Raw genomic sequence first — 22541 nt, forward strand, 5'->3', positions numbered from 1 at the left:
CTCCCGTCCAGGTGACTGTCTCCCGTCCAGGTGACTGTCTCCCGTTCTAGTGACTGTCTCCCGTCCAGGTGACTGTCTCCCGTTCTAGTGACTGTCTCCCGTCCAGGTGACTGTCTCCTGTTCTAGTGACTGTCTCCCGTCCAGGTGACTGTCTCCCGTCCAGGTGACTGTCTCCTGTTCTAGTGACTGTCTCCTGTCCAGGTGACTGTCTCCTGTTCTAGTGACTGTCTCCTGTTCTAGTGACTGTCTCCCGTCCAGGTGACTGTCTCCCGTTCTAGTGACTGTCTCCCGTTCTAGTGACTGTCTCCTGTCCCAGTGACTGTCTCTGTCTCCTGTTCTCCCTTTGGAACAGGACACCGCAGTGAGGGCAGCCATGATTCTGTCTTTGTCGCCACCAAGAGGCAGGCTTATGTGGTGCAGGCGCATCCTCGATATCACCGACCCCAACCCGCAGACTGTCGGGTGTGTGGTTTAATACGTGTGTTACTTTTAACACAAAATTACCTTCACGACAGGGTCCATTCTGGAGAAATGTAACAAACAATTCAATAAGTCAGCCTAGAAGGAGTCTTTACTGTACGCAGCAGAGGTTTGAGGAACATTTATTTGGGCGCTAATGTTTCCGTTGTTTGGGGGAATAGAATGTGTGTCGCACCAGGATGTTCAGCTGGCTTTTCAACATGGAGGAGTTCACAGAGAGCTTTTGAAGGAGACTACTACTTTCTTCGTGTACCGTCAGCACCACTGGTGGGTACAGAGGAAGAGATATACGGCTTCATCTGTCTAATGCATTCAAAAATCACGTATTACAGAATGTGGGGTTTTAATCTTAATTCGCTTGTTATTTTGCCCCCTGTGTGCCAAATGTTATAGAAAAATGTGCCGGTTTAATGTTTTCTTACCTCTTGGCAAATACTGATACGCAGTAACAGTTTACTGAATAACGTTTGTGGGTCAAACAGGACCACTCCTCAGTTCGGGTTACACAAAAGCAGTTTCACTCGTCGGCAACATATTTCAGATAAGATTCAGCTGTTGGTGGTGGCTGCTGCACTGGAGTAACATCACCAGCTAAGTGAATGGGACTCTGGGTATGTCTGACATTTTGGCCGTGTCATGTTTAGTGTCCCTTCGCAGTTCTGTTTGCTGAGGTGAGTAAGATGACCCCACCATGAAGTGTGCCCGCCCCCTGCTCCAGCTGCAGTGTGTCAGACTGCTGGGCCAGTCTGCCCGGTGTGGCCCCCTGCTCCAGTCAGCCCTCTGCAGTCAGCCCAGCTCGCTCCCTCTCATCCAGCTCCAGGTAAGCCTCAGTCTCCACACATAGCATCCACTCTCTGCTCCAGATGTGGGTCAGCCGTGACGCCAGAGGTGTTGGCAAAGGTACTATAGCATATAAGAATGATCTGGCCCTTTCCTGAACGACGAGCCCAGTCTTCACTTCAACCCACACAGCAGCACATATTACAATGCTTTATTCTTCTCTCTCTCGGCCACAGAGCTCAACAGTAGTCACAAAGTGTTAAAACACGTCACTGCTGCACTGCCTGACATTCGTCCTTCATCACCATGAACACACACACTGACCTTTTCTTCTATATAATATTACACTTGTTTCAAATATTCCATTTATGTGGAGAGAAATGAGGAAAGTGCCAGAAGAGCCTGTTAATGAAATTTGGAAAGTATGGTTTTTTTAATAGTAAAGTTGCATAATGAATTTCAGGCCCCTTAAATATGAAAAGACGTGATGAGAGATGAGATTCCAAATAGAAGAAGGCTTGTTCAGATGTTATTTGTTCCAGTTTATTTTGAATGTACTGTTGAAGGTGGAGTCTATGAATTCAGACCTACACATTTTCTCATACAGTGGTTTTGTCGTTCAGCATCCTGTCGACAGGTTCACCCATGAATCAACATGTAATGACTGAGTAGCGAAGGTTAGACGAGACAAAGCGTCAGCCTTAGTGAGCAGAGATCTGCTCCTCAGACACAAGTCTCTTTTGGACCGCTGGCCTTTGGGTTTCTCACAGAGAAGTCACAGTACATCTATTCACTGGTGATGATTCACATTTAGTGAGATAAAAGGAGGACGGGGCAGTGCTGAGTCTCACTGATACTTGGCTGTAAGAATCAGCAGCCAGTCAGGACTTTCTTTAAGTTTCTTGTAGAGTTTTGATTTAATTTAATTTCCTTTGCTGTTGACAACACAGCAATCCATGACTGTACATTGTCAGATTCTTAGGCCATGGCTGATGGCTTTGTTTTAATGTGTGTTGAATAAATGGCTTATTTAGAACCACACATAGCATTCAGTCTTCAAATCTCTCTCGTGCCATGGACAGCACATTTATATTTTCAACCTGCTTAAAACATTTGGTCAGTAACCCAAAATAGAAGCTTTTTCTCTACTATTATTATTATTATTGTCGTCACAGACTGATCATGACCTAACATCTAGAGCGCCATTTAGGAATGTGCACAATTCTTTTGCAAGAGTCCTTGAAAACAAAAATGATTGCTTCAAAGGGACTTGAGACTCCTTTCCAGGGGAGAAAATTGGAAAAAGTTTGTGCATTTCACATAAAACCCCCCCCCCAGAAATACAGCAGCCCCCAAGGGTTAGGGTGCATCAGACATGTAGACATTTTTTCACAAAAGTCATGCTCTTAAAAATGTGTGTGTGTGTTGGTTGATATTAGTATGTTCTTGTAGTTTTTGTGTGTTTGCAGTAAGACACTCTGTTCTCCACACTGGCCACAGGTTGTTTCTGTAGAGCTGTATAATACAGAATGTACTGTCACATGTAGGTGTCGAGGCCTTTCCACGGCAGCCCGGCGTGTTCCAAGAGTCGACCTGTACCGACACAGTTCACCAATGAGGACCACAAGATCAGGGACGGGTCTCTAGTCACCCACGATGACCTGTTTGAGCAGGTGGCCAAAGAGACCAAGACCAAGGCCACGTTTAACAAAGTGATGGACGTCTTCACCAAGAGAAACGTGAGACGGCGGGGTCACGTGGAGTTTATCTACGCCGCTCTGATGAAGATGCCCGAGTTCGGCGTGGAGAGAGACCTGGCCATTTACAACAAGCTGCTGGATGTCTTTCCCAAAGAGGTGTTCGTGCCCAGGAACTTTATCCAGCGAATGTTCAACCACTACCCCCGACAGCAGGAGTGTGGAGTGCAGCTCCTGGAGCAGATGGAGAACTACGGTGGGTGTATGGTACAGCACCCAGGCTACTCATCGAATGCCTGGGATGCTTTGTGACTTAGAGAAGGCTATTTCAGACAGTGAAAGGCAGGGCTGTGGCTGTATTCTCTCCAGAAGCAAGGGAAATGTGTACATACTGGCTTTAACTCATATAATACATACTGCTGCCACTTTAAATCATTTTGTTTCAGGTATCATGCCTAACATGGAGACCAAAGTCCTGCTGGTCCAGATCTTTGGAGAGAAGAGCCACCCCATGAGGAAGTACCAGCGCCTCATGTACTGGTTCCCCAAATTCAAACACACAAACCCCTTCCCGCTCCCCCAGCAGCTGCCTGATGACCCAGTGGACCTGGCTCGCCTCAGCCTGACTCGCATCGCTAACGACCTGGACGCTGACATCACCGTCCACCAGGTTTTTATCACTGACAGGCTCAGAGTGTTATTCTAAGTGTGTGACAGCATGATGGAAAGGATCCCTACAGAGAGAGACCTGGAAGATCCTTTTGGTTTAACCACAAACAGCACACACACCAGACTACATTCACTAAAACAGGGATTTTAGCTCACTGAACACAGGAGCTACAGTCTGTGTTATTGTGTGTTACACACATATTGTGTTGGATCCAAACTAATTCTTTAAAAATCAAACAGTAGCACAAATTACCTTAATGATTGAGGCAGCAGTAGACCAGAAACTCCCATGTTCTGGGAGGTAAAATGACGCTATTAGCCTAGCTTAGCATAGATAATCAGGTTGGCTGGTCCTGTCCAAAGTAGAAAAATACTCCTACCAACACCTCTAAAGCTCACTGATTCATATGCTGCAACTCATTTGTTTAATGTGTACACAAACAGAAACGACACGAGGCACACAAGTGTTTCTGTACGGTACACAACATGCCCATCAGTGAGCTTCAGAGGGGTTCGATTGAACACGCAGACACGGGATTGATATCCATCTGAACATCTTAGTCTGAGAAATATAGTGTGACTTCTGTGTTCTGTGGCCATTCTGTGCTTCTGAGGCTTAATATCCAATGTTAGCATTCAAAAAAACTACAGCTAATACAGACAACTTCATGGGAGCTGTAGTTTTTGCATTCTTTTTTATGTAATTGTCTTGTTTTCATGTCTATTTCTTTGCTTTTCCCCTTTAGCTGCCCTATACAGACATTACAGAGAGTGGAATACAGATCATACATCCACATATAGTAGGTAAGGAAACTGTTGCATGAAGTTACAGGACTCCCGCTGCACGTTGGATAATGTCAAGACTGGTCAAGTCAGGGTATATAACATGTAATCTCTCGAGAATTTCGAGTTTGATAGCAAAAATTGTTATTTTGCTGTAACTTCACAGGAGTATATCAGATACTGTCGTCTTTGACACATAGTTGCAGTAGATGATTTTCAGCCTGACTGCAAAGGAAATCAGAGAAGTCACAGTATTAAACAAGGAAACCACATTCTGTCCATCTCCAACATGTCACATCAGTGCATCATTGTCTGTGTCTCCCTTCTGTCCTGTGTTGACACCAGGTATCCAGAGCCCCAGCCAGATGGAGCTGCTGGCCAAGCATAACCCGAGCAGGCCGGTGTTTGTAGAGGGCCCCTTCCCTCTGTGGCTGAGGAAGAAGTGTGTGTACTACTACATCCTCAGAGCTGACCCCACACCAGCTGACGAGAGGGTGGGTAAATCCTCTGATACCTGATGCTGCTCATGTGGGGATTCTTGAATCCTTCATGTTGAATTCCTGAATCGTTGGGTCTCTCTCTAATTAAAGAGTTTGGTCTGGACCTGCTCTTTGGAGTCTGGAGATAACACTGTTATGAGTTGACGCTATATGAATAAAGATTGATTGAAACATGAGAGAGGAGCAGGCTGAGAGAGGTCAGAGGGGCAGAGAAGATCCTGTCTTAGTTGTAGTAAAGGATTTGTAACTTTACTCCTGCCAAATGTTCATTTTCCTACTTTAAAAGCCAACCTTGCCTGCCAGCCTGTGTGTGTGTGTGTGTGTGTTTCCAACAGTCTTCCTCTAACAAACTGCTCAGTGATTCAAATGTCAGAATCACAGGTGCTGATCCAGGACGTCCAGATACAGGACGGTGTTCCTTACTCAAGGAAACCGTCTTCTTCTTAACAGACAGCAGCATGCATGAAAGCCCCTCAGCTGGACAGCAGCTCATCGTCTCAGTGCGTTGTTTGATCAGCGTGGATGAGCTGCAGCTGACTAAATTTGCCGGAAGCTGCAGTTGTCTTGATAATCGGAGAAGTCAACAGAAATGATGGAAACAGCTGGCAGAGTCATCTAGGAATCGTTTAATTTCCTCCCAGAAGAGAAGCTCTGATCTTCCTAAAGCTCAAGGAAAAGCAAAGAGAGCATTTATGACAGCAGACTTGGAGTTAGATGACTTCATCAGGAACCTTCCTGAGTGAAGAGCTGGGTGCTGAGCATGAGCAGCGGTAGCCACCTTAAAGAGTCTTTAGTCTGGACGATGACCTTCCAATGTTAGCCAGTAAAGGTTTCCTCATCTCACTCTGAAGCTCATACAGCTGTAACTGTGTGTCCCCTCCCCAGGTAGAGGAGCCCTATGATCCAGAGAGGTGTTTGGACTATCCCCTGCAGCTAGACCTGGATCTGGACCGCGACTTGGGGGACGACGAGAGCTTCAGCGTGGAAGACTGTAAGTTATTAAGAGTGAAACAGTCAGACTGGTGACGGGGCTGAGTGGTCAGTTGTCATTGTGCAGAGGAGAATAAAAGCATAGGAGGCATCATACTGAGAATGTCATGCTCTTGTGTGTCTTGTATCCAGTGGATGAGGGTCCAGTCTTTGCCATGTGTATGACCAGCCAGGGAGACCAGGCCACCCTCAGCCAGTGGATCTCTGGTCTCCAGCTCAACAACCCCATCCTGGGCCAGGTCCCCACTCTGTTCCGCCTGGAGGCCGGGCCCAAGGAGCTGCAAGGGGCAGCAAACACAGAGTCCGGCCACCACCGGAGACCAGAGCCAGAGACCCAGAGAGAGGAGAGACAGCCTGAGGAAGAGCCTGAGGTCACAGCGGAGGAAGAGCCGAGGAGAAGCCAGGGGATGAAGCTGTGATCAGCGGCCACACTGTGACCTGTGACTATGTCCATGCTGCGTTTGCTGCGTTGAGGAACTGTTTCATTTAAGTAGAGAACGCACACCAACTTAGAACCTGAAGAGGAACCTGAATAATGTCCAATAAATTTAAAAGAATGTCTGCATCCTCGTGTTAATCTCAGCCAAAGGTTGCTCAGGCTTCATTTCCAGCCTCAATAGGACTTGGGGGGGGTTAGCGTTACATCCTGTCACAATCTAAATATCAAGCTTTGTAATTATTGGCCCAATAATATATTGTAATTCCTTTACCTACAGTTTAGAGCACAGCTGGTATGTGGGCATGATGTTCGTATCAGCCAATGTTAGCTTACCACGCACATCAATTTATATTGGGGCGGCTGTGGCTCAGAGGTAGAGTGGGTTGTCCCGGTGGTTCGATCCCCAGCAATGAGTCAGCATGTCAAGGTGTCCTTGGGCAAGAACCCCAACTGAATGATGTGTGACTGTGAAGGATGTGATGGAAAAGCACTTTGAGGAGTTGAAATGACTAGAAAGGCGCTGATAGATAATAGATAAATGTTTTTTACCGTTACAGTTGAGCACCTACATCAGAACACAGTTGATTGATTTCAGCTCAGCATCCAACACAATCTCCCCTTAAACCTGATGCAAGCAGAGCTCTCTGGCCTTGACTACTACACTCCTGGATATTGGACCTCACCAACAGACCCCTGACAGTCCACACTGGCAGTCACTCCTCCACTGAATTGTTGAACAGTGGAGCCCCCCAGGGCTGTGTGCACAGCCCCTTCCTGTTCACACTGTACAGAGAACTCTGCTGTGACTCCACCATCATTGGCTGGATTGGATTCCAAACAATGATGAGAATTCATATCAGGAGGACAACAAGAAGCTTGCAGAGCTCTGGAAGGATGCTCAGTAGATGGACACCCCAGCCACAGCCTGTTCACCTGGACAGAGATACAGAAGGAGCTGCTGTCTCACCATCAGAGCAGCTTCTTTCCTCAGGCAGTGAGACTTCACTCATCCTCCCACTGCTCCATTAAACTAGTTCTTTTCTGGAACAGCTGATGGGACAACAACCTGCATCTTCTCGTGCTTCTCTGTGTGCTAGAATGACAAAGATATGAACCTGGTATCTTGTCCCTTCTAGGAAGATGACAAAGTTGAACTTTATTAAAGTAATAACAACCTTGAATGGCATGTTATCCTGTTTCTGTCCATCCAATCCACCTAATATCTGTCAAATATGTATATTAAGCAAGTTTGCTTAAATCTAGCGTTGCGAAGACGAGCATACCGTTGACTCAATCCGACAAGCACGTAATGTTGTAGTGCTTCTTGTGTCCTCCCTTAGTTTTAACTACTCCACTAGCCCTTCATCAGATTTTCCCTTCGTTACGTGTTTCTCATTTCTTTTAGCAGGAACAATTTATTGCAATAAGAGAAGTAGGAAAACTGTAAAAACCTGAAGTCTTCACCTTTGTCAGTATGGGCCGACCATCCATCCCCCTTGTATTCAGGGTGCGTCTTACCCTGTGAGAACTCAAACCCCACTTATCACAAGGTAAACTGTCCCCTGCCCAGTGATGACATGTACAGCCGTGTGTCATCATTCAACCGCTGGCTGTCGAGGTGGTGTCCAGCTAACAATGAGGGCTTCATAGATAACTGGCAGTCTTTCTGGGGAAGACCTGGTCTGATTAGAAGAGACGGCATCCATCCCACTTTGGAAGGATCTCAGCTCTTCTCTAGAAATCTGGCTTTGATTTGAGTTTATTAGTCCTAAAACTTGACAGTCCAGAGCTGAGACCAGGAGGCAGAGCTGCAGTCTTACAGGCTTCTCTGCTCCTCCATTAGAACAGTCACCCCCCCAACATCCTATAGAGACTGTGTCCGTCCCCCGACCATTCAAATCATTTAGATCTATAAAGTCTAACAGAAGAGGAGTTATACAGAAAAATGTAAAAGTTAATATCACCACTGGCAAAGTCAAGGAGACTTTCAAACATCAGCTCTCTGCCATCCAAAGGTGTTTTACTAAATGATCTGATATCAGACCATCATATTGATTTATTGTGTCTGACTGAAACCTGGCTGCTCGCCTTAATGAAGCCACCCCCCCATCATATTAATAATATATTAATACTGGACGAGGAGGTGGAGCTGCAGCCGTTTTCAACTCTAGCTTATTAATCAAGCCCAGACCTAAACTCAACTATAATTCATTTGAAAGACCTCCTGGTCTGTACTCTGGGTTCCTAACTGAATTCTCAGAGTTTCTATCAGATTTAGTCCTCAGTGTAGACAAAGTAATTATAGTAGGTGACTTTAATATTCATGTGGACGATGATAATGATGGTCTCAGCACTGCTTTCATCTCACTATTGGACTCAGCTGTCTTCTCTCAGAGTGGAAATGAACCCACTCACTGCTTTAACCACACCACAGTTCAGTGTCTTTCCACAAAACTCTATTCTGTCGGGCCTGATAATGTTGTCCTATTACTAGACTATGTGCTATATGACAAAAATGTCCTCGCTGCTCTCACAGCATTGGTTTCAGAGAAAACTCTGGCCAACATAGCGAGCAGCTCAAGGGCCAGATGTTTCAACAGAGCTAGAGGAGGAAGAACATGGGACTGCTTGGGTACACAGACACCAGTCCACATGGGGACCAGGTTGCTGCGTAGCTGCTGGATGTGTAAATAAGCAGCTGTTTGCACAAGTTTGACCTAAAAGTTGGTGTGATCACTAGTTGTTTCTGCTGATAACCATTGGTTTTTACAGATTTTAGGAGTTTTAGTCATTTACGGTCAATGATGGTGGTTTTAAGGTGTGAGTAAACGCTAGACTGAACACCTTAATCCTTCATTTAATGCAGGGCGAGCTGTACACAATGTTGCTGACTTTATATTGAGAAAAGGTCTAATAGATGACATACAAAATAAATGATACAAATAAATGAATGAATACATTCATAAACAAGAGAAACTGAAAAACTAGCTCAGGAGAAGTGTGGTGGGGCCAGTGAACGTTGTCCCCCCAGCAGGTTTATCCATCCAGGACACCGACTGATACATCTGATCCGAGGTCGAAATGAGACAAGGAGTGAAAGAAGACGGCCAAAGTTAGAAAAGGTTTATTACTGAAAAGGCATTGAAACATTCCCTTTGAAGTGGTAAACAAGTCATCAAGTCACATTACATTCTCAGAGGGTAAAATAGCTCAGCTACCTCCAGCTGTGTTGGAGCTGTGCGGGCAGCTGACTGCCGCAGCGTTGTGCTCAAACAGAGGACTATTTCAGCGTTTTACTCTTGATGAAAATCATACAAAAACATGGGAATGAGTTCATCTCTGATACGACTGCTCATCCATTTACTACTCATGCAGGAAAAGCCTTTGGATCCTCAATACTCACAAATGAAAAACTTTGCCTAACATGGAGCTAACTACGGATATGAATAATGCATCATCAATCATCGCTATATAAGAGGAGATTCAATAAATAATAAATAAAGCTGCTCAAAAACAGCACAGTCAAAGAAACATTTGGCATCTCATTACCACTTAAGTATTGTGTGTATTTACAGTGCAGAAGGTTGGCGTGATATGAACTGCAGAGGATGTGGAGAGTTACAGTAAAAAGACCACATCCACACAACAACCCAACAGCAAACAGGAGTCTAGAGCAGTCTGAGACCTGAACGGCAGCCTGTCGGCACAACGTCCTTTATACCACAGCAACAGCAGCTGTTGTGCTGTACGTGTGTGTGTGTGTGTGTGTGTGTGTGTGTGTGTGTGTGTGAGAGAGAGAGAGAGACACAGTTCTTGGAGTTTAAACCTAAAATGACTGTATGGTTTATCGTAACTGTTTGATATCAGAGGGCCAGATACAGAAAGACATCCCAGCTATTCCACCCAGTTGCTTTATCAGTTGAATTGTTCAACAGTGTTTGATGTACATTATCACTGGGTGAGGTAAAGTGGGTCTGCAGAGGTGATGAAGTGATTGGTCTGGATTTAAATAGAGAGACAGAAGGAAAACCACAGTCCTCCTCATAGAGATAAAGGCTGGACTCACAAGCGTCTCCAACACGCTGCAGAGTTCTGCTGCTACAGGCTTCCTCAGTCTGGTGTGACCAGCAGATCGTGGTGGCTAATGTTCATTCCAGTGGAATCACAGCCATTAGTGCATTAACACACAGCTGAAGCTCATGTTTCATGTCAGATTTGAGCCTCAGACTCTGACTCTGACCCAAACATGTGCGTTGTTGCTGGCTGTCTGGACAGGGCTGGCCTTTGAGGGCCAGCCACAGAGTCCACAATGAAGCAAGCTATTGTAGTTCACTTTTATTTAACCTCCTCTGTAGTCCTCTGAGTAGTGATGAGGCAGGAGTCAATGGTACATCTACATCTTTTAAATAAATTGGGCCGACTTGTCGTCCTGTGAGTGGAGCTATCAAGCCTTATCGTCTCTAACACTTTTTATTGAATGAAATGGTGCACACGGTGAACAAAATGCCAGAGCCAGGAATTACAGACAATGTCCTGACAGTGCTGGCCTTGGCTAGATTAACAGTTCGGCAGCTGGCTCTGCCAATATGGCCGCTACGCCATCAAAAATTCTGGGACCAAATTGCTGTACTACTTCCTGGTGTCACGGCCCGCTGCGATAGGTTACATACTGTTAGCTACGCAGACCGTCATGTGACATAAACCTGTTAGCCAGCAGCAGGTTGTATTTTCAGGATCTCACAGCCAGCAGTGGTCAAACACTGGGTCATTCTGGGCAGATAATAGACATCTTTGGAAAATTATTTTGAATTCTGGTTCTGTTCAAGGTTCCTTCCTGTTAAAGGGGAGTTCTTCCTCCACTGTTTCCTAATCTAATATCTGATGCTGCTCATGTGGGGATTCTTGAATCCTTAATGTTGAATTCCTGAATCGTTGTGTCTCTCTAATTAAAGAGTTTGGTCTAGACCTGCTCTTTATGGAAAGTCTTCAGATAATTTGAGATTTGTTATGAATTGGCGCTATATAAATAAAGATCGATCGATCGATTGATTGATTGAAATACGGTCTCAGCTGTGGCCGCTTCAATATAAGAAATGTCCATGCTGACTTCCATAAGCCCACATTACAACCTGGGTAGGAAATGAGGTAAACCAACAGATAAACATGACAAGAAGTAGTAATAAAGGTGTGTGTCCTGCTCTGTGGTCCTCAGACGCCTCCTGCAGTCGTCTCCACTGCTGTTCAGTTCCTGTGAGTCTCTGCAAAACAAGTGAGACAGACCGAGTGAAGTGAAAACATGAGAACAGCAGTAAAATAATGGGTACCTCTCAGAGGTGCTGTAGTAGGACCTGGCCCTCTGTTGCTTCCCTTTCCCCTTACGCGCTTGGCCGAACACCACCCTGCCCTCTCTGCGGTTATGCTGTACCTGCCAGGGCCCCGCTGTGCTGCTGGAGCTGGCTGGTGAAGAAGCGCTCCCTCTGGGACACCTGCTCGTCCCACGCTTCCAGTATTCGCTGTTGCTCCCCGGGCTCCAGGGTCAGGGTGTGCGGGTGGGTCTCGTCAATGTGGGCCCTCACTCCCTCCAGGCTGTGTGAGTACTGCTGCTCCCCACACACCATGCACACCAGCAGCTGGTTGAGTGGGTCGTAGTCCATGAGGTAGCGGTTCCGCCACACGGTGTCTGAGACAGGACCTTCCTCACCGTTGTTGTTTTCATAGTCAGCAAGCAGAAACTCGGACTCATCTGAGGAGATAGTTGAAAGAGAGTTTTGTGCCAGTTTTGCCATTTTAATGTGCATTCTGTCAGGGTCATAAAGTGACTCGCTGGATAGTTCACCTTCTACGGGTGCTGTGTAATTTGAGTACACAAAGGATTCTGGGTCGGTGTCCACTGAAGTACTGTGAAAGAGACACAACAGTTACATTCATTATTATCCTGCACTGAACTGCAAGCAGAACCGATGTTATGGGAGAAATACAAACTCCTCACCTCAGGAGATGTCCTGAGTCCTCAGAAGAGTTCCCCCACTGACTAGAGTCCTGCTGAGGGAAGTCAGAGAGAAGAAGTCAGCGTTTGATAAATCAAACTTGAACATGGTCGCGCTGTGCCGAGTGTCTCATAATTCCCTTCCAGTCTTCGTCTCTTTGCGCTCATTGGACTGGCTTTCAAACAAGCGATGATATCTGGGCTGAGCTGTGGCTCACAGGTAGAGAACCAATGGTTCAGTCCCCAGCTCTGCACGATCCAGACCCTAAGCCCCAAATGTTCCAGACTAGAAAGGTGTCTATTTAATCAAATCTTTGGGGTCAGGGGCTAACAACAAGTCAGTATCTTAATGCATTATGGGATCCAACATTTTTGGAACTTGACCCATACGAGAAACTCTGTCAGGATTTCTCTGCCTCTGTTGCTTTGATTTTGTGTTTTGTTTTTATTATTTTGATCCATTCTTCTTTTAATTTGTCTCTGAAAATAAAAAAGCTGAATCATTTTAGAACTTTATAGATGATTGAAGATTATATTTGCATTTCCTTGAACTTCACACAGTCTGTTTCAGCCACATCCTCCGCCATCGCTTCCTAACACCCCCCTAAAATCAATACACTGATTTTCTATTGAGGTGTGTCATCACCAGTGGACAAGTATCCTTTCCTGTATTCTGTTCCGCTTATCCTTAAGGGTTGTGGGGGGGCAGGGCCGACATATAGTGACAGACAACCACTCACACTCACAACCTACGAGCAATTTAGGGTCACCAATCAACCTGCACGTCTTTGGACTGTGGGAAGAAGCCGGAGAACCCAGAGAAAACCCACACAAGCACAGAGAGAACATGCAAAGTCCACACAGAAAGACCCCAGGCTCAAACTGCAAAGCAACCAGCTGGCAGATTGAAACAGGAACGTGTGTGTAGAAATGTTGTAAATGAAGCAAAGGTTCAGTCTTTACAAGTTTTTCTTTTACATCTCTTCTGTCTCTTTGTAACTCGGTATCAAGGCTTACTTGTGTGCTGTGAGGATAAATAGTGATGGTGGAATCAAAACTTCTATGATTTGTGAGCAGACTCCATCAACCATCCATCTTTGAATGTGACATTCTGACTAATCTGTTCTTCACCATCTAACAGGAACAGAATAATTAGAGCCATGAACCATGTCTTTATGTACCTGTGCTGCTCTGTCTTGTGTTCGTGGGTCCTGGGCAGGCAGGATGGGCCTCCAGCTGTTGGAGGCTCTCCTTGGGGTGACACCCTTATCCCGAATGGCCTTCCTGGCTCTCTGCTCCTTCTTTTTTATCCTCCAGTACTCCCGCTTCCTCCTCAGAAATTCCTCCTCAGACTCCCCTGGGATGAGCTTGGGTGGAACCATGGTACTTATAGGTGCCAGCTTGGGGGGGACTTGTATCATATGCGTTGGGCTCTGAGATCGGGCACATGGGATTTTTATTGGACTGAGGGTAGAATTTGGAGTTTGAATGGGCGGTTCAATAGGCTGCAGGTTGATGTTGGACAGAGGGTTGTCTGGGGGCTTCAGAGTAGGGAGGGAGGGCGCCGGGTCTACATCTGTGCTTCTAGACATCCACTTTTGTGAAGCTGGCATGGCTTGTTGCTGGTGTTCTGGAGCTCCCACATGGTCGCATATGGTCTGTGAAGGCCCAACATTCAAGTTCACTTGCTCACTTGTGGGTGAACAGGAGACACTGCTGACAGGCAGTTTGACCTGAAGTGTGTCGGGTGACTGTTCGGCATTACATGTTGTGGGGGTAACAACCAGGACCGTGGGGATACTTTTCCCTGCAGACACAGAGGCAATGGATGGCTTGGGCTGGAGCGCTGGTTTTGCTGGAGGATTTCCACCCTTAACAGTGTTGATAATGACAAGGGCAGGAGCCTGGAAGACAAAAACACAATATGAACAAATGATTTCTCTCAGTTTTCCCACAGGTAAACACCATTAAAACAGCAACCAGGCAATTATCTTTCTGAAACATGCACGTGTGTGTTGCATCTGTGTAAGTAGGTCCCTCTCAGTCACACTCCACTCTATTTTTGCTGCTCAAGTGTCAAATGCCAGACAGGTTTGCAGCTGAATGATTCAGGTTTCAGCTGCAGAGAGCACTGGCCATGCCTACATGCCTTCAAGCTTTGTGCTGACAAACACACTGACGCTCACCGCGAGGTCTCATGGCAGAGGCACCAGCGTCTGCAGCATCACTTGAAGCACACATCATTCAGATGATGTATAGGGACAAAGGACCGCTTGTAACTAAAACTTTTCATTCCACAAATGTCTGTTATTCAAGGGCTTTTCTCACAGCTAACAAATGTTCCTGGGGTTTTCAGGGTTAGGGTCCATTTTAACAACGAGTGGTTACCACTGTTGGCATGAAACAACAAATGATCCTGAGTCTCAGCTACTGGCCTACTGTGAGCCTCTCATGGGAGCTCCTCACTGCCGCTGCTGTCAAATGGGGGAACAGACACACATGCCTGGTGTTCAGATGCTTTCAAAGTTGAGACACTGTTTGCTAAATGACAAGATAAATAGACATTTCTTTTAAGGACCCTTCTCATAAACACAACCACCCCTTAATGATGATTACCCTTATCATCATTAAAAGGATCCATCCATTGTCTATACCTGGAGCCAACCCCAGCTGGCACTGGGCAAGAGGCAGGGACTGGTCACCAGTCAATCACAGGTCGACACATAGAGACAGACAACCACTCACACCTGCTGGGAGTTTAGAGTCACCGATGAACCTGGAACCTTCTTTCTGTGGGGCATCAGCACTAACCACTGCAAACCTCAGGATCATGTCTTAGGCTGTTGCTCTTTCTAAACTCTGTCCTGCTCCCTCACACTGCCTCCGTGTACGACCCAATCAGTCAATGCTGCATGCAGCACATTCAGTATTACCTACTTATTACAACACTGGCTGTGTGCTATACTGCCACACAGATGTTGCAGATGCTACAGTATGTACCATCAGTGCACATCACCTGGATGTTTTTCTGGGAAAGCCGACTGTTGCACTCTCCGTGTCTGTCTTTCTGCCGGGCCTTTAACCTGGCCCTTTGCTGCCTCTTCATCAGCTTCCAGTACTCCCTCTTCCTCTGGAGGCTGGTCATACCGCTGTGCTCACCCGCCACACTGCGGTATCTTTGTGCTGATGGCGAGCTGCTGTTCCAGCATTGTTCTTGTGCCTGACACTGTTGTTCACATTGCTGCTGTGGGTGGAGTTTGTCCACAGTGGGCGGCTGGGTGGCGGGCAGGTGGTGGAGCTTTGGCGGCTCTGGGGAACAGCCGTTCTCATGACTTTCTGTTTTGGTGCAAAGCCTTTGGGTTCTGTGAGGTGAGGGCGGGCTGCCAGAGACTGCCATGAAGGGGTTAACTATGAAGTTGGAAGAGGTTTGGGATGAGTGGTCACAGGTGGGATGCAGGACTACCTCACTGGAGGTAGAAAGAGGTGGAGGTGTGTCACCACTTTGTGACGAGTCCTTGAGATGAGGGCTTGGTGAACTGGATTGTACCAAGGCATCAGTCTCTGACTGCCAGCTCTTTATCTCCAGGGTCAGGTCAGCAGCGATAGGAGCCACCTCATCTTTCTCAAAAAAGAGCTGAGGTAAATTTGGCTTCATCTCCTGCTCTGAAGCCTCTTCCATAGACTCTATTTTAATCTCAGTCTGCTCATTGTTACACTCCATCACTGTGCTCAGGGATTCTTCCAGAAGTTTCTTCATGGAGGCCACGGCTAGCAGAGTAGTAGCTTGGCTGTCTGCATTCAGAGCTGGGTCACACTCTGGCTGAGGCGCTGGAGGTGGTGTTGGGGAGGTTGGGGGTTTGATTTCTGGACAGATGGCTTGTTCCGGTTGTGAATTGAGTTGAACTGCTGGCATAGACTCAGTCTCTTGTTTTATCTCATTTGCATGTGGTGTGACAGGCACGCTGTTTTTGGGGAGAGGTTGTGCATCTCCTGTACGGTTGGCCAGCCTTCCTGACTGCGGTCCAGGGGTTACTGCTACTGGCCTCTGGGCCTTCCTCCTCTGTAAGGCCGCATTAGCCCTCGTCTGTAAGACGCCTTGCCTCAATCGCGCAGCACAAGCTGCTCGCTGCTCTCGTTTCTTTATTCTCCAGTACTCCCTCTTCTTTGCCATCCTTTCCTCCTCTGTCAGGCCTGGATCCAGAGAGAGTGCCGATAGTGATGGGGCACTGCTTGAGACGGCCATTTTCATGACGCAGCCACCGAGGGTCGAGTCTGCTGCCGATCCTCCAGAACCGGCGCTGCGAGGGCTCTGAGGATGAGTGAGTGTCAGCTGGCACGTTTGAACTGCTAATGAGTGGGAATTAGGACCAGCTGTGCTTTCAAGTTGAGTCCTTGGTCTGATTGGCAGCAGCCTCGGTTTGTTGACCAACTGACCAGCAAGTGGAAAAGAGACTCTGACCTGAGGTCGGCGGGGTGGGGGTGCGGGCTGGTTTACCCGAATGGGAGCGGTACCTCTCCCTTTAGAGTCATGCTGATGTTTAGTGATGGGGGTATTATCACGGACTACATCAAGCTCCGCTTCATTTCTGTGTACTGCTGAGCTGTGGTCTGTGGGGGTCTGGGGAATGTTAACGCTCACTGTCCCGTCCTCTTTGATGAACCCCCCAATGGTCTCAGAGGTGTCGGTAAGGCTGCTTCCTGCTGACTGCGTCAGCACTCTGGCCCTCCTCATCTCCTCTAGGATCTTCTGGTAACGTTTCACTCTTCGCATTAGAGAGTCCCTCTCCTTCAAGCGAGACTTCACCTCCATTGACAGCTTAGCTCGCTGTTCGCGCTTTTTAATCCGCCAGTACTCTCGCCGTTTGGCTATTATCTGCTCAGGTGTGTCGTTGGGGTCAATTTTGGGGATATTTCTGGTACCAAAGACTGAGGCAAGAGATGGGGATTTACATCTGATGTTTCTTTGAGTCATGAAATTCTTCTGGGCTTCGATGAACCTCTGTCTCGGTGTTTTACATCGTGCAATGCCTCGGGTAACATTGGAAAAATGTCCATAACTTGGAAGCCTTCTGTGTGACTCCCCTGGCTTTTTCACTGAAATCTCACCGGATGGGATGGCTGTCAGCATTGTCCTTTTCTCACGTGGATTTTGTACTTTTATCTGATCTGTTTGCAGGTTGACTGGAGCTAAACTTCCTGCCACACCATGCAGTTTATCATTTACCCTTTTGGCAGATGGAAATGAAGTTTTGACTCGAGTTGTACACTGCCCCTGGCCTACTCCTCTCAAAGCTGACTGAGATGAAAGATTCTGAAGAATCGTGGCACCCAAAAATCCAGTCTTTTGTGCCGTTTGCCTCTGTACCGTCATCTCTCTGGCTTTAGCTATCTGAGCTGCCACCTTTGCTCTCTGCTCTCTCTTTTTGATTCGCCAGTGCTCTCTGCGCCTGGCTGCTCTCTCCTCCTCTGACTCCAGGGAAGGTTGTGAGTTTCCATCACCTTCAGGCCCCTGCGAGGTGACCAAGGCACACTTTGTTCCACTTTGAGGTGTTGTGTTTGCTGCTTTGCCCTCCGTTTTAATAGAAACAGTGGCACGAGGAGGAGACACGAGAATCGTACCTGTGGTCACATTGGTCGGTAATGGTTTGGGCTGAATGCGTAATGAAATGTGTCCCTTCTGTTGCGTTTTGGGGACTGATGCGCCCTGCATAGACACACGTGGCTGAGGTGCTGTTTTAGCGGAGCTGCCATTGGTAATTCTGGTCGCTGTGACTGGAGGCACTGAGGAACTGGTGTTCAGCTGGAATCCACCTGCTGTGGGTGAGGTAACGGCTCTGCTCACAGCACCCGATGCTGTTCTGCTTCTCTCTGCGGCTGTGTTGCCCTCAGCAGCTTCGGCTGACATGGAACATGATCCTGGCGACTGAGGCAAGACCTTGTTGAGCTTCATTGTCTGGAGCCACTTCTCCTTTTGGCTTTCAGTTGCTTCAGCTGAGCTGTCCCCCACTGAGTTTCCACTCTGCGAAGGAGAGACATTGGCTGTTTTGAGTGACTCATCTTTACTCTGTAATGGAGGAGAAAAAGCAGCAAAGGAGGGGGATAAACTGGGATTCACCACTGCAGGGGCATTTAAATGTAGCAGCTTTTTCCCTCGACTGTCTTGCACTGGCCTGCCTCTGCGCTCCGACAGTCTGGCCCTCTGCTCTCGTTTCTTGGTTCTCCAGTATTCTCTCTTTTGGGCGAGGGTGGCGTCATCATATTCTGAGGCAGGCCTGTAGCGGTGGGATGCTGAGTCACCTTTACCTTTTGCAGTTGGCATGCTAGCACCAGCTTGGACAGCCCATCAGTTCTCATCAACAGTACTGGCTGGCGCTTTCCTTGTCACGCTGATTCAGTTCATGCCCTCAGTCCACAATCCTCACTGCCATTAACTCACATGTTGCCCTCCTATACGATGCTGTACTAGGTGCTTTCGCTCTGCGGAGCACTGCCCAAACCTCTCAGACATCACATCGGTATGTAGGGGTCCTACGGAAAAGGAGACAATTCTTACTTAGTAATAAACCTGGTATGATGGGCTGCCAGTAGGCAACAATTTATTAAGCAGCTCCTGACTAAATATTTTAATAGAATGTATATTTTAAAAGGACTTCCCAGGTCAAAGATATTATACACTCAGTGGCCGCTTTCTTAAGCAAACCGTACCAACAATTCTGTCCCTACAAAGATTATGATGCTCAGGTTTTTGTTAACATTGTAGGTATGAATTCAGCCTCACACTCAGTGGTCATAACACAATCCATCAAACAGCCGTGATGTTGTGTTTCTGTTGGTTCTGTGTTCATCTAACTATATGAAGTTCACCATTGTGCTAACAGTGAATAGTGCACTGGACTGCCTTACACAGAGGGGGGGCTCTAATGTTTTGGACACCCAAATGTAGGGCTGCGACTGACAGTACAGTTATCATTTAATCTCCCCATGATATTCTCCAGGTTGTGCTTGATCTATAAAACGTCAGCTATTCTTAAAAGTCTGTAAAATGGTGAAAATGCCCACAGGCTTTTAGCAGAGTACATGCTGACACGTAGAAAAGCACACATTAGTAACAAACAGTAACAAACATGATGATGACGCTGGATGTCTGAACATTACAGTGACCATTAGAAGCTCTGTGACAGCGGACACTTTCTGCTCCACTTTACCTTCAGGGGCTGTAGTGTGTAAAATAATCAGCCTGTTAACACTGTTTCATTACAGCAAAACACATGATTTACCTGGTGACACACCACATATTTCAAATGTACGGTAGCCTGGCAAGTAAAACATCAATCCAACATGTAATACTACATGTGTACATCTCAGATGTGAGGCACATGTGGACAGCTGGTTCATATGTGCTTCAACTGACATTAAAATAGTGTAGAATCATGATTTTCAGATCAGTCACATTTCTAGAGTGAGACATGAAAACAGTGATCACACTTCACATTTGACACACAGGCCGGAGCGGGATCAGTGTGACGGCAGTTTCACAGGTGCTTCCCCCGGTCAATCAGAGGTGTGAGCTCTGGCTGAATAAAAGCTGTGACTGAGGCTAAATAAAGGCTCTGACTGAGACTGAATAAAGGCTGTGGACTGAGGCTGAATAAAGGCTGTGGACTGAGTCTGAATAAAAGCTGTGGACTGAGGCTGAATAAAGGCTCTGACTGAGGCTGAATGAGACTGAATAAAGGCTGTGGACTGAGGCTGAATAAAGGCTGTGGACTGAGGCTGAATAAAGGCTGTGACAGGCTGAATAAAGGCTCTAACTGAGGCTGAATAAAAACTGTGACTGAGGCTGAATTAAAGCTGTGACTGAGGCTGAACACAGGCTCTGACTGAGGCTGAATACAGGCTCTGACTGAGGCTGAGTAAAGGCTCTGACTGAGGCTGAATACAGGCTCTGACTGAGGCTGAGTAAAGGCTCTGGACTGAGGTTGAATACAGGCTCTGACTGAGGCTGAGTAAAGGCTCTGACTGAGGCTGAATACAGGCTCTGACTGAGGCTGAGTAAAGGCTCTGACTGAGGCTGAATACAGGCTCTGACTGAGGCTGAATAACGGCCAGGGAGAGGACAGGGGCTGTCCGTCCTCTCCCTGGCCGTTATTCAGCGGGTGCTTGGCCCGGGCCAGCGGCGGACACCCCTCCGCTCCGCAGTGCTCACACACGTCGTGTGTCCGTGTGGAGCTCCAGGAAGCAGGAAGGAAGCGGAGCGCCGCTGTCCCTTTAAAGCTGTCCCCGCTATCACACTCCGTCTGTCGAGAGCCATTTTTATTCTTTATTCCCAGGCTGTGTGACCAGAAACGCGGCGGGACGAGCCCGCCGAGGCTCGCCTCGTTAACACGGAGAGAAAGGCAGCACAACATGGCCACGTTAGAGCGGAAATGGAGCCTACAGCGCTGTCTCCGTCTCTCTCGGCGGCACAATGGACACCCTCTCCCCCTGTCCTCACGGACTGGCGCCTGTCTGCGGCTGCCGCCTGACTAAAACCCGCACATTCCCGCCCCAAAGCAGCACGCTGCAAAGCTGTGGAACAAAAACATGCATGCTCGTTACCTGGTAGTTACACCTAACTTTCCGGGACACTTTAGTGAGCGTTTTGGACAGATATTGTGCCAGGACACTGCAGCTACTTTCCGCCAGCCAGCCGGGCTCTGAGGCTGCCTTGACAACGCTCAAAGTACCAGGATGTGGGACCTGGATGCTGTGTGTGTGTGTGTGTGTGTGTGTGTGTGTGTGTGTGTGTGGACACAGAGACAGTACAACACCGACCCCCCTCCCTTTCAGACCCCAAAACATTAGAAAGCAGTGCATGAAAATGGTTTCATTAATCAGCGACTCTCCTCATTAGTTATTACTAATTACCAGACGGATTCAGTCATGAAGCCTCCAATAAGACTCATGGAGCTCCAACTGCTGGACAAAGGTCCACTCAATTATTGGCTTTTTCCACAGATGACCTCCATTGATGTGTGTGTGTGTGTGTGTGTGTGTGTGTGTGTGTGGGGGGGGGGGGGGGGGGGGGGGGGGGGGGTTCACGTTAGATTGACATGTGATCTTCACTTGAAGATCACATGTCAATCTAACGTGAATATGACAAGAACTTGAACTAAGTATTGTAGGATTCACCTCAGCAGCACAACCTCTGTCTGGACAGAAACCTTCATAAGATAAGATATTACATTGTGAGATGAATAAATATATTGCACAGTTGGTGTACATTATAGTGCTGTTATAATATATATATATATATATATAATATCTGATGCTGCTCATGTGGGGATTCTTGAATCCTTCATGTTGAATTCCTGAATCGTTGGGTCTCTCTCTAATTAAACAGTTTGGTCTAGACCTGCTCTTTATGGAAAGAGTCTTGAGGTAACGCTGTTATGGATTGGTGCTATATAAAAAAAGATTGATTGATTGCTTGATTGATTGTCAGAGTAGGTGAAGTGAGGTCTACTGGGAGCAGAGAGGTCTACTGGGAGCAGTGAGGTCTACTGGGAGCAGAGAGGTCTACTGGGAGCAGTGAGGTCTACTGGGAGCAGTGTGGTCTACTGGGAGCAGTGAGGTCTACTGGGAGCAGTGAGGTCTACTGGGAGCAGAGAGGTCTACTGGGAGCAGTGAGGTCTACTGGGAGCAGTGAGGTCTACTGGGAGCAGAGAGGTCTACTGGGAGCAGTGAGGTCTACTGGGAGCAGAGAGGTCTACTGGGAGCAGTGAGGTCTACTGGGAGCAGAGAGGTCTACTGGGAGCAGTGAGGTCTACTGGGAGCAGTGAGGTCTACTGGGAGCAGAGAGGTCTACTGGGAGCAGTGAGGTCTACTGGGAGCAGTGTGGTCTGCACTGGGAGCAGTGTGGTCTACTGGGAGCAGTGTGGTCTACTGGGAGCAGTGAGGTCTACTGGGAGCAGAGAGGTCTACTGGGAGCAGTGAGGTCTACTGGGAGCAGAGAGGTCTACTGGGAGCAGTGAGGTCTACTGGGAGCAGTGTGGTCTACTGGGAGCAGTGAGGTCTACTGGGAGCAGTGAGGTCTACTGGGAGCAGAGAGGTCTACTGGGAGCAGTGAGGTCTACTGGGAGCAGTGAGGTCTACTGGGAGCAGAGAGGTCTACTGGGAGCAGTGAGGTCTACTGGGAGCAGAGAGGTCTACTGGGAGCAGTGAGGTCTACTGGGAGC

General features: G+C 47.5%; 2 protein-coding genes across 5 annotated transcripts; one reads left to right on the forward strand and one right to left on the reverse strand.

Annotated features, from left to right (window-relative positions):
- Positions 1–349: 349 nt before the first annotated feature.
- Positions 350–7519, forward strand: ecsit (ECSIT signaling integrator). 3 transcript variants are annotated; one of them, XM_070855101.1, is made up of 9 exons: positions 350–462; positions 642–747; positions 1125–1300; positions 2808–3213; positions 3404–3627; positions 4373–4430; positions 4755–4903; positions 5795–5900; positions 6032–7519. In XM_070855101.1, the coding sequence occupies exons 3-9, from the start codon at positions 1172–1174 to the stop codon at positions 6316–6318; spliced, it is 1359 nt and encodes a 452-aa protein (XP_070711202.1). In that variant the 5' UTR covers positions 350–462; positions 642–747; positions 1125–1171; the 3' UTR covers positions 6319–7519. The 3 variants fall into 3 exon arrangements, with proteins under 3 accessions (XP_070711202.1, XP_070711204.1, XP_070711203.1); XM_070855103.1 differs by having other exon boundaries at positions 1138–1300; XM_070855102.1 differs by lacking the exon at positions 350–462 and having other exon boundaries at positions 640–747.
- A 3829-nt stretch (positions 7520–11348) lies between these two features.
- LOC139222923 (uncharacterized) lies at positions 11349–16735 on the reverse strand. Of its 2 annotated transcripts, none has more exons than XM_070854830.1 (6): positions 15341–16735; positions 13506–14228; positions 12328–12377; positions 12175–12236; positions 11764–12081; positions 11349–11596 (listed from the first exon to the last, which is right to left on the reverse strand). In XM_070854830.1, the coding sequence occupies exons 1-6, from the start codon at positions 16571–16573 to the stop codon at positions 11580–11582; spliced, it is 2403 nt and encodes an 800-aa protein (XP_070710931.1). In that variant the 5' UTR covers positions 16574–16735; the 3' UTR covers positions 11349–11579. The 2 variants fall into 2 exon arrangements, with proteins under 2 accessions (XP_070710931.1, XP_070710930.1); XM_070854829.1 differs by having other exon boundaries at positions 12328–12380.
- Positions 16736–22541: the final 5806 nt, after the last annotated feature.

Source organism: Pempheris klunzingeri, chromosome 23, assembly GCF_042242105.1.
Source record: "Pempheris klunzingeri isolate RE-2024b chromosome 23, fPemKlu1.hap1, whole genome shotgun sequence".
In the NCBI taxonomy this organism is placed as follows: domain Eukaryota; kingdom Metazoa; phylum Chordata; class Actinopteri; order Acropomatiformes; family Pempheridae; genus Pempheris; species Pempheris klunzingeri.

Bases quoted from the DNA above. Each gene is read 5' to 3' on its own strand.
- ecsit (XM_070855101.1), top strand. From the start codon at position 1,172: ATGAAGTGTGCCCGCCCCCTGCTCCAGCTGCAGTGTGTCAGACTGCTG. The intron at 3,214-3,403 runs GTGGGTGTATGG...ATTTTGTTTCAG, and splicing joins GGAGCAGATGGAGAACTACG to GTATCATGCCTAACATGGAG. The intron at 5,901-6,031 runs GTAAGTTATTAA...TCTTGTATCCAG, and splicing joins GAGCTTCAGCGTGGAAGACT to TGGATGAGGGTCCAGTCTTT.
- LOC139222923 (XM_070854829.1), bottom strand. From the start codon at position 16,573: ATGAAAATGGCCGTCTCAAGCAGTGCCCCATCACTATCGGCACTCTCT. The intron at 12,381-13,505 runs GTACATAAAGAC...GACTTCCCTCAG, and splicing joins CACAAGACAGAGCAGCACAG to CAGGACTCTAGTCAGTGGGG. The intron at 12,082-12,174 runs GTGAACTATCCA...CTATCTCCTCAG, and splicing joins TTACACAGCACCCGTAGAAG to ATGAGTCCGAGTTTCTGCTT.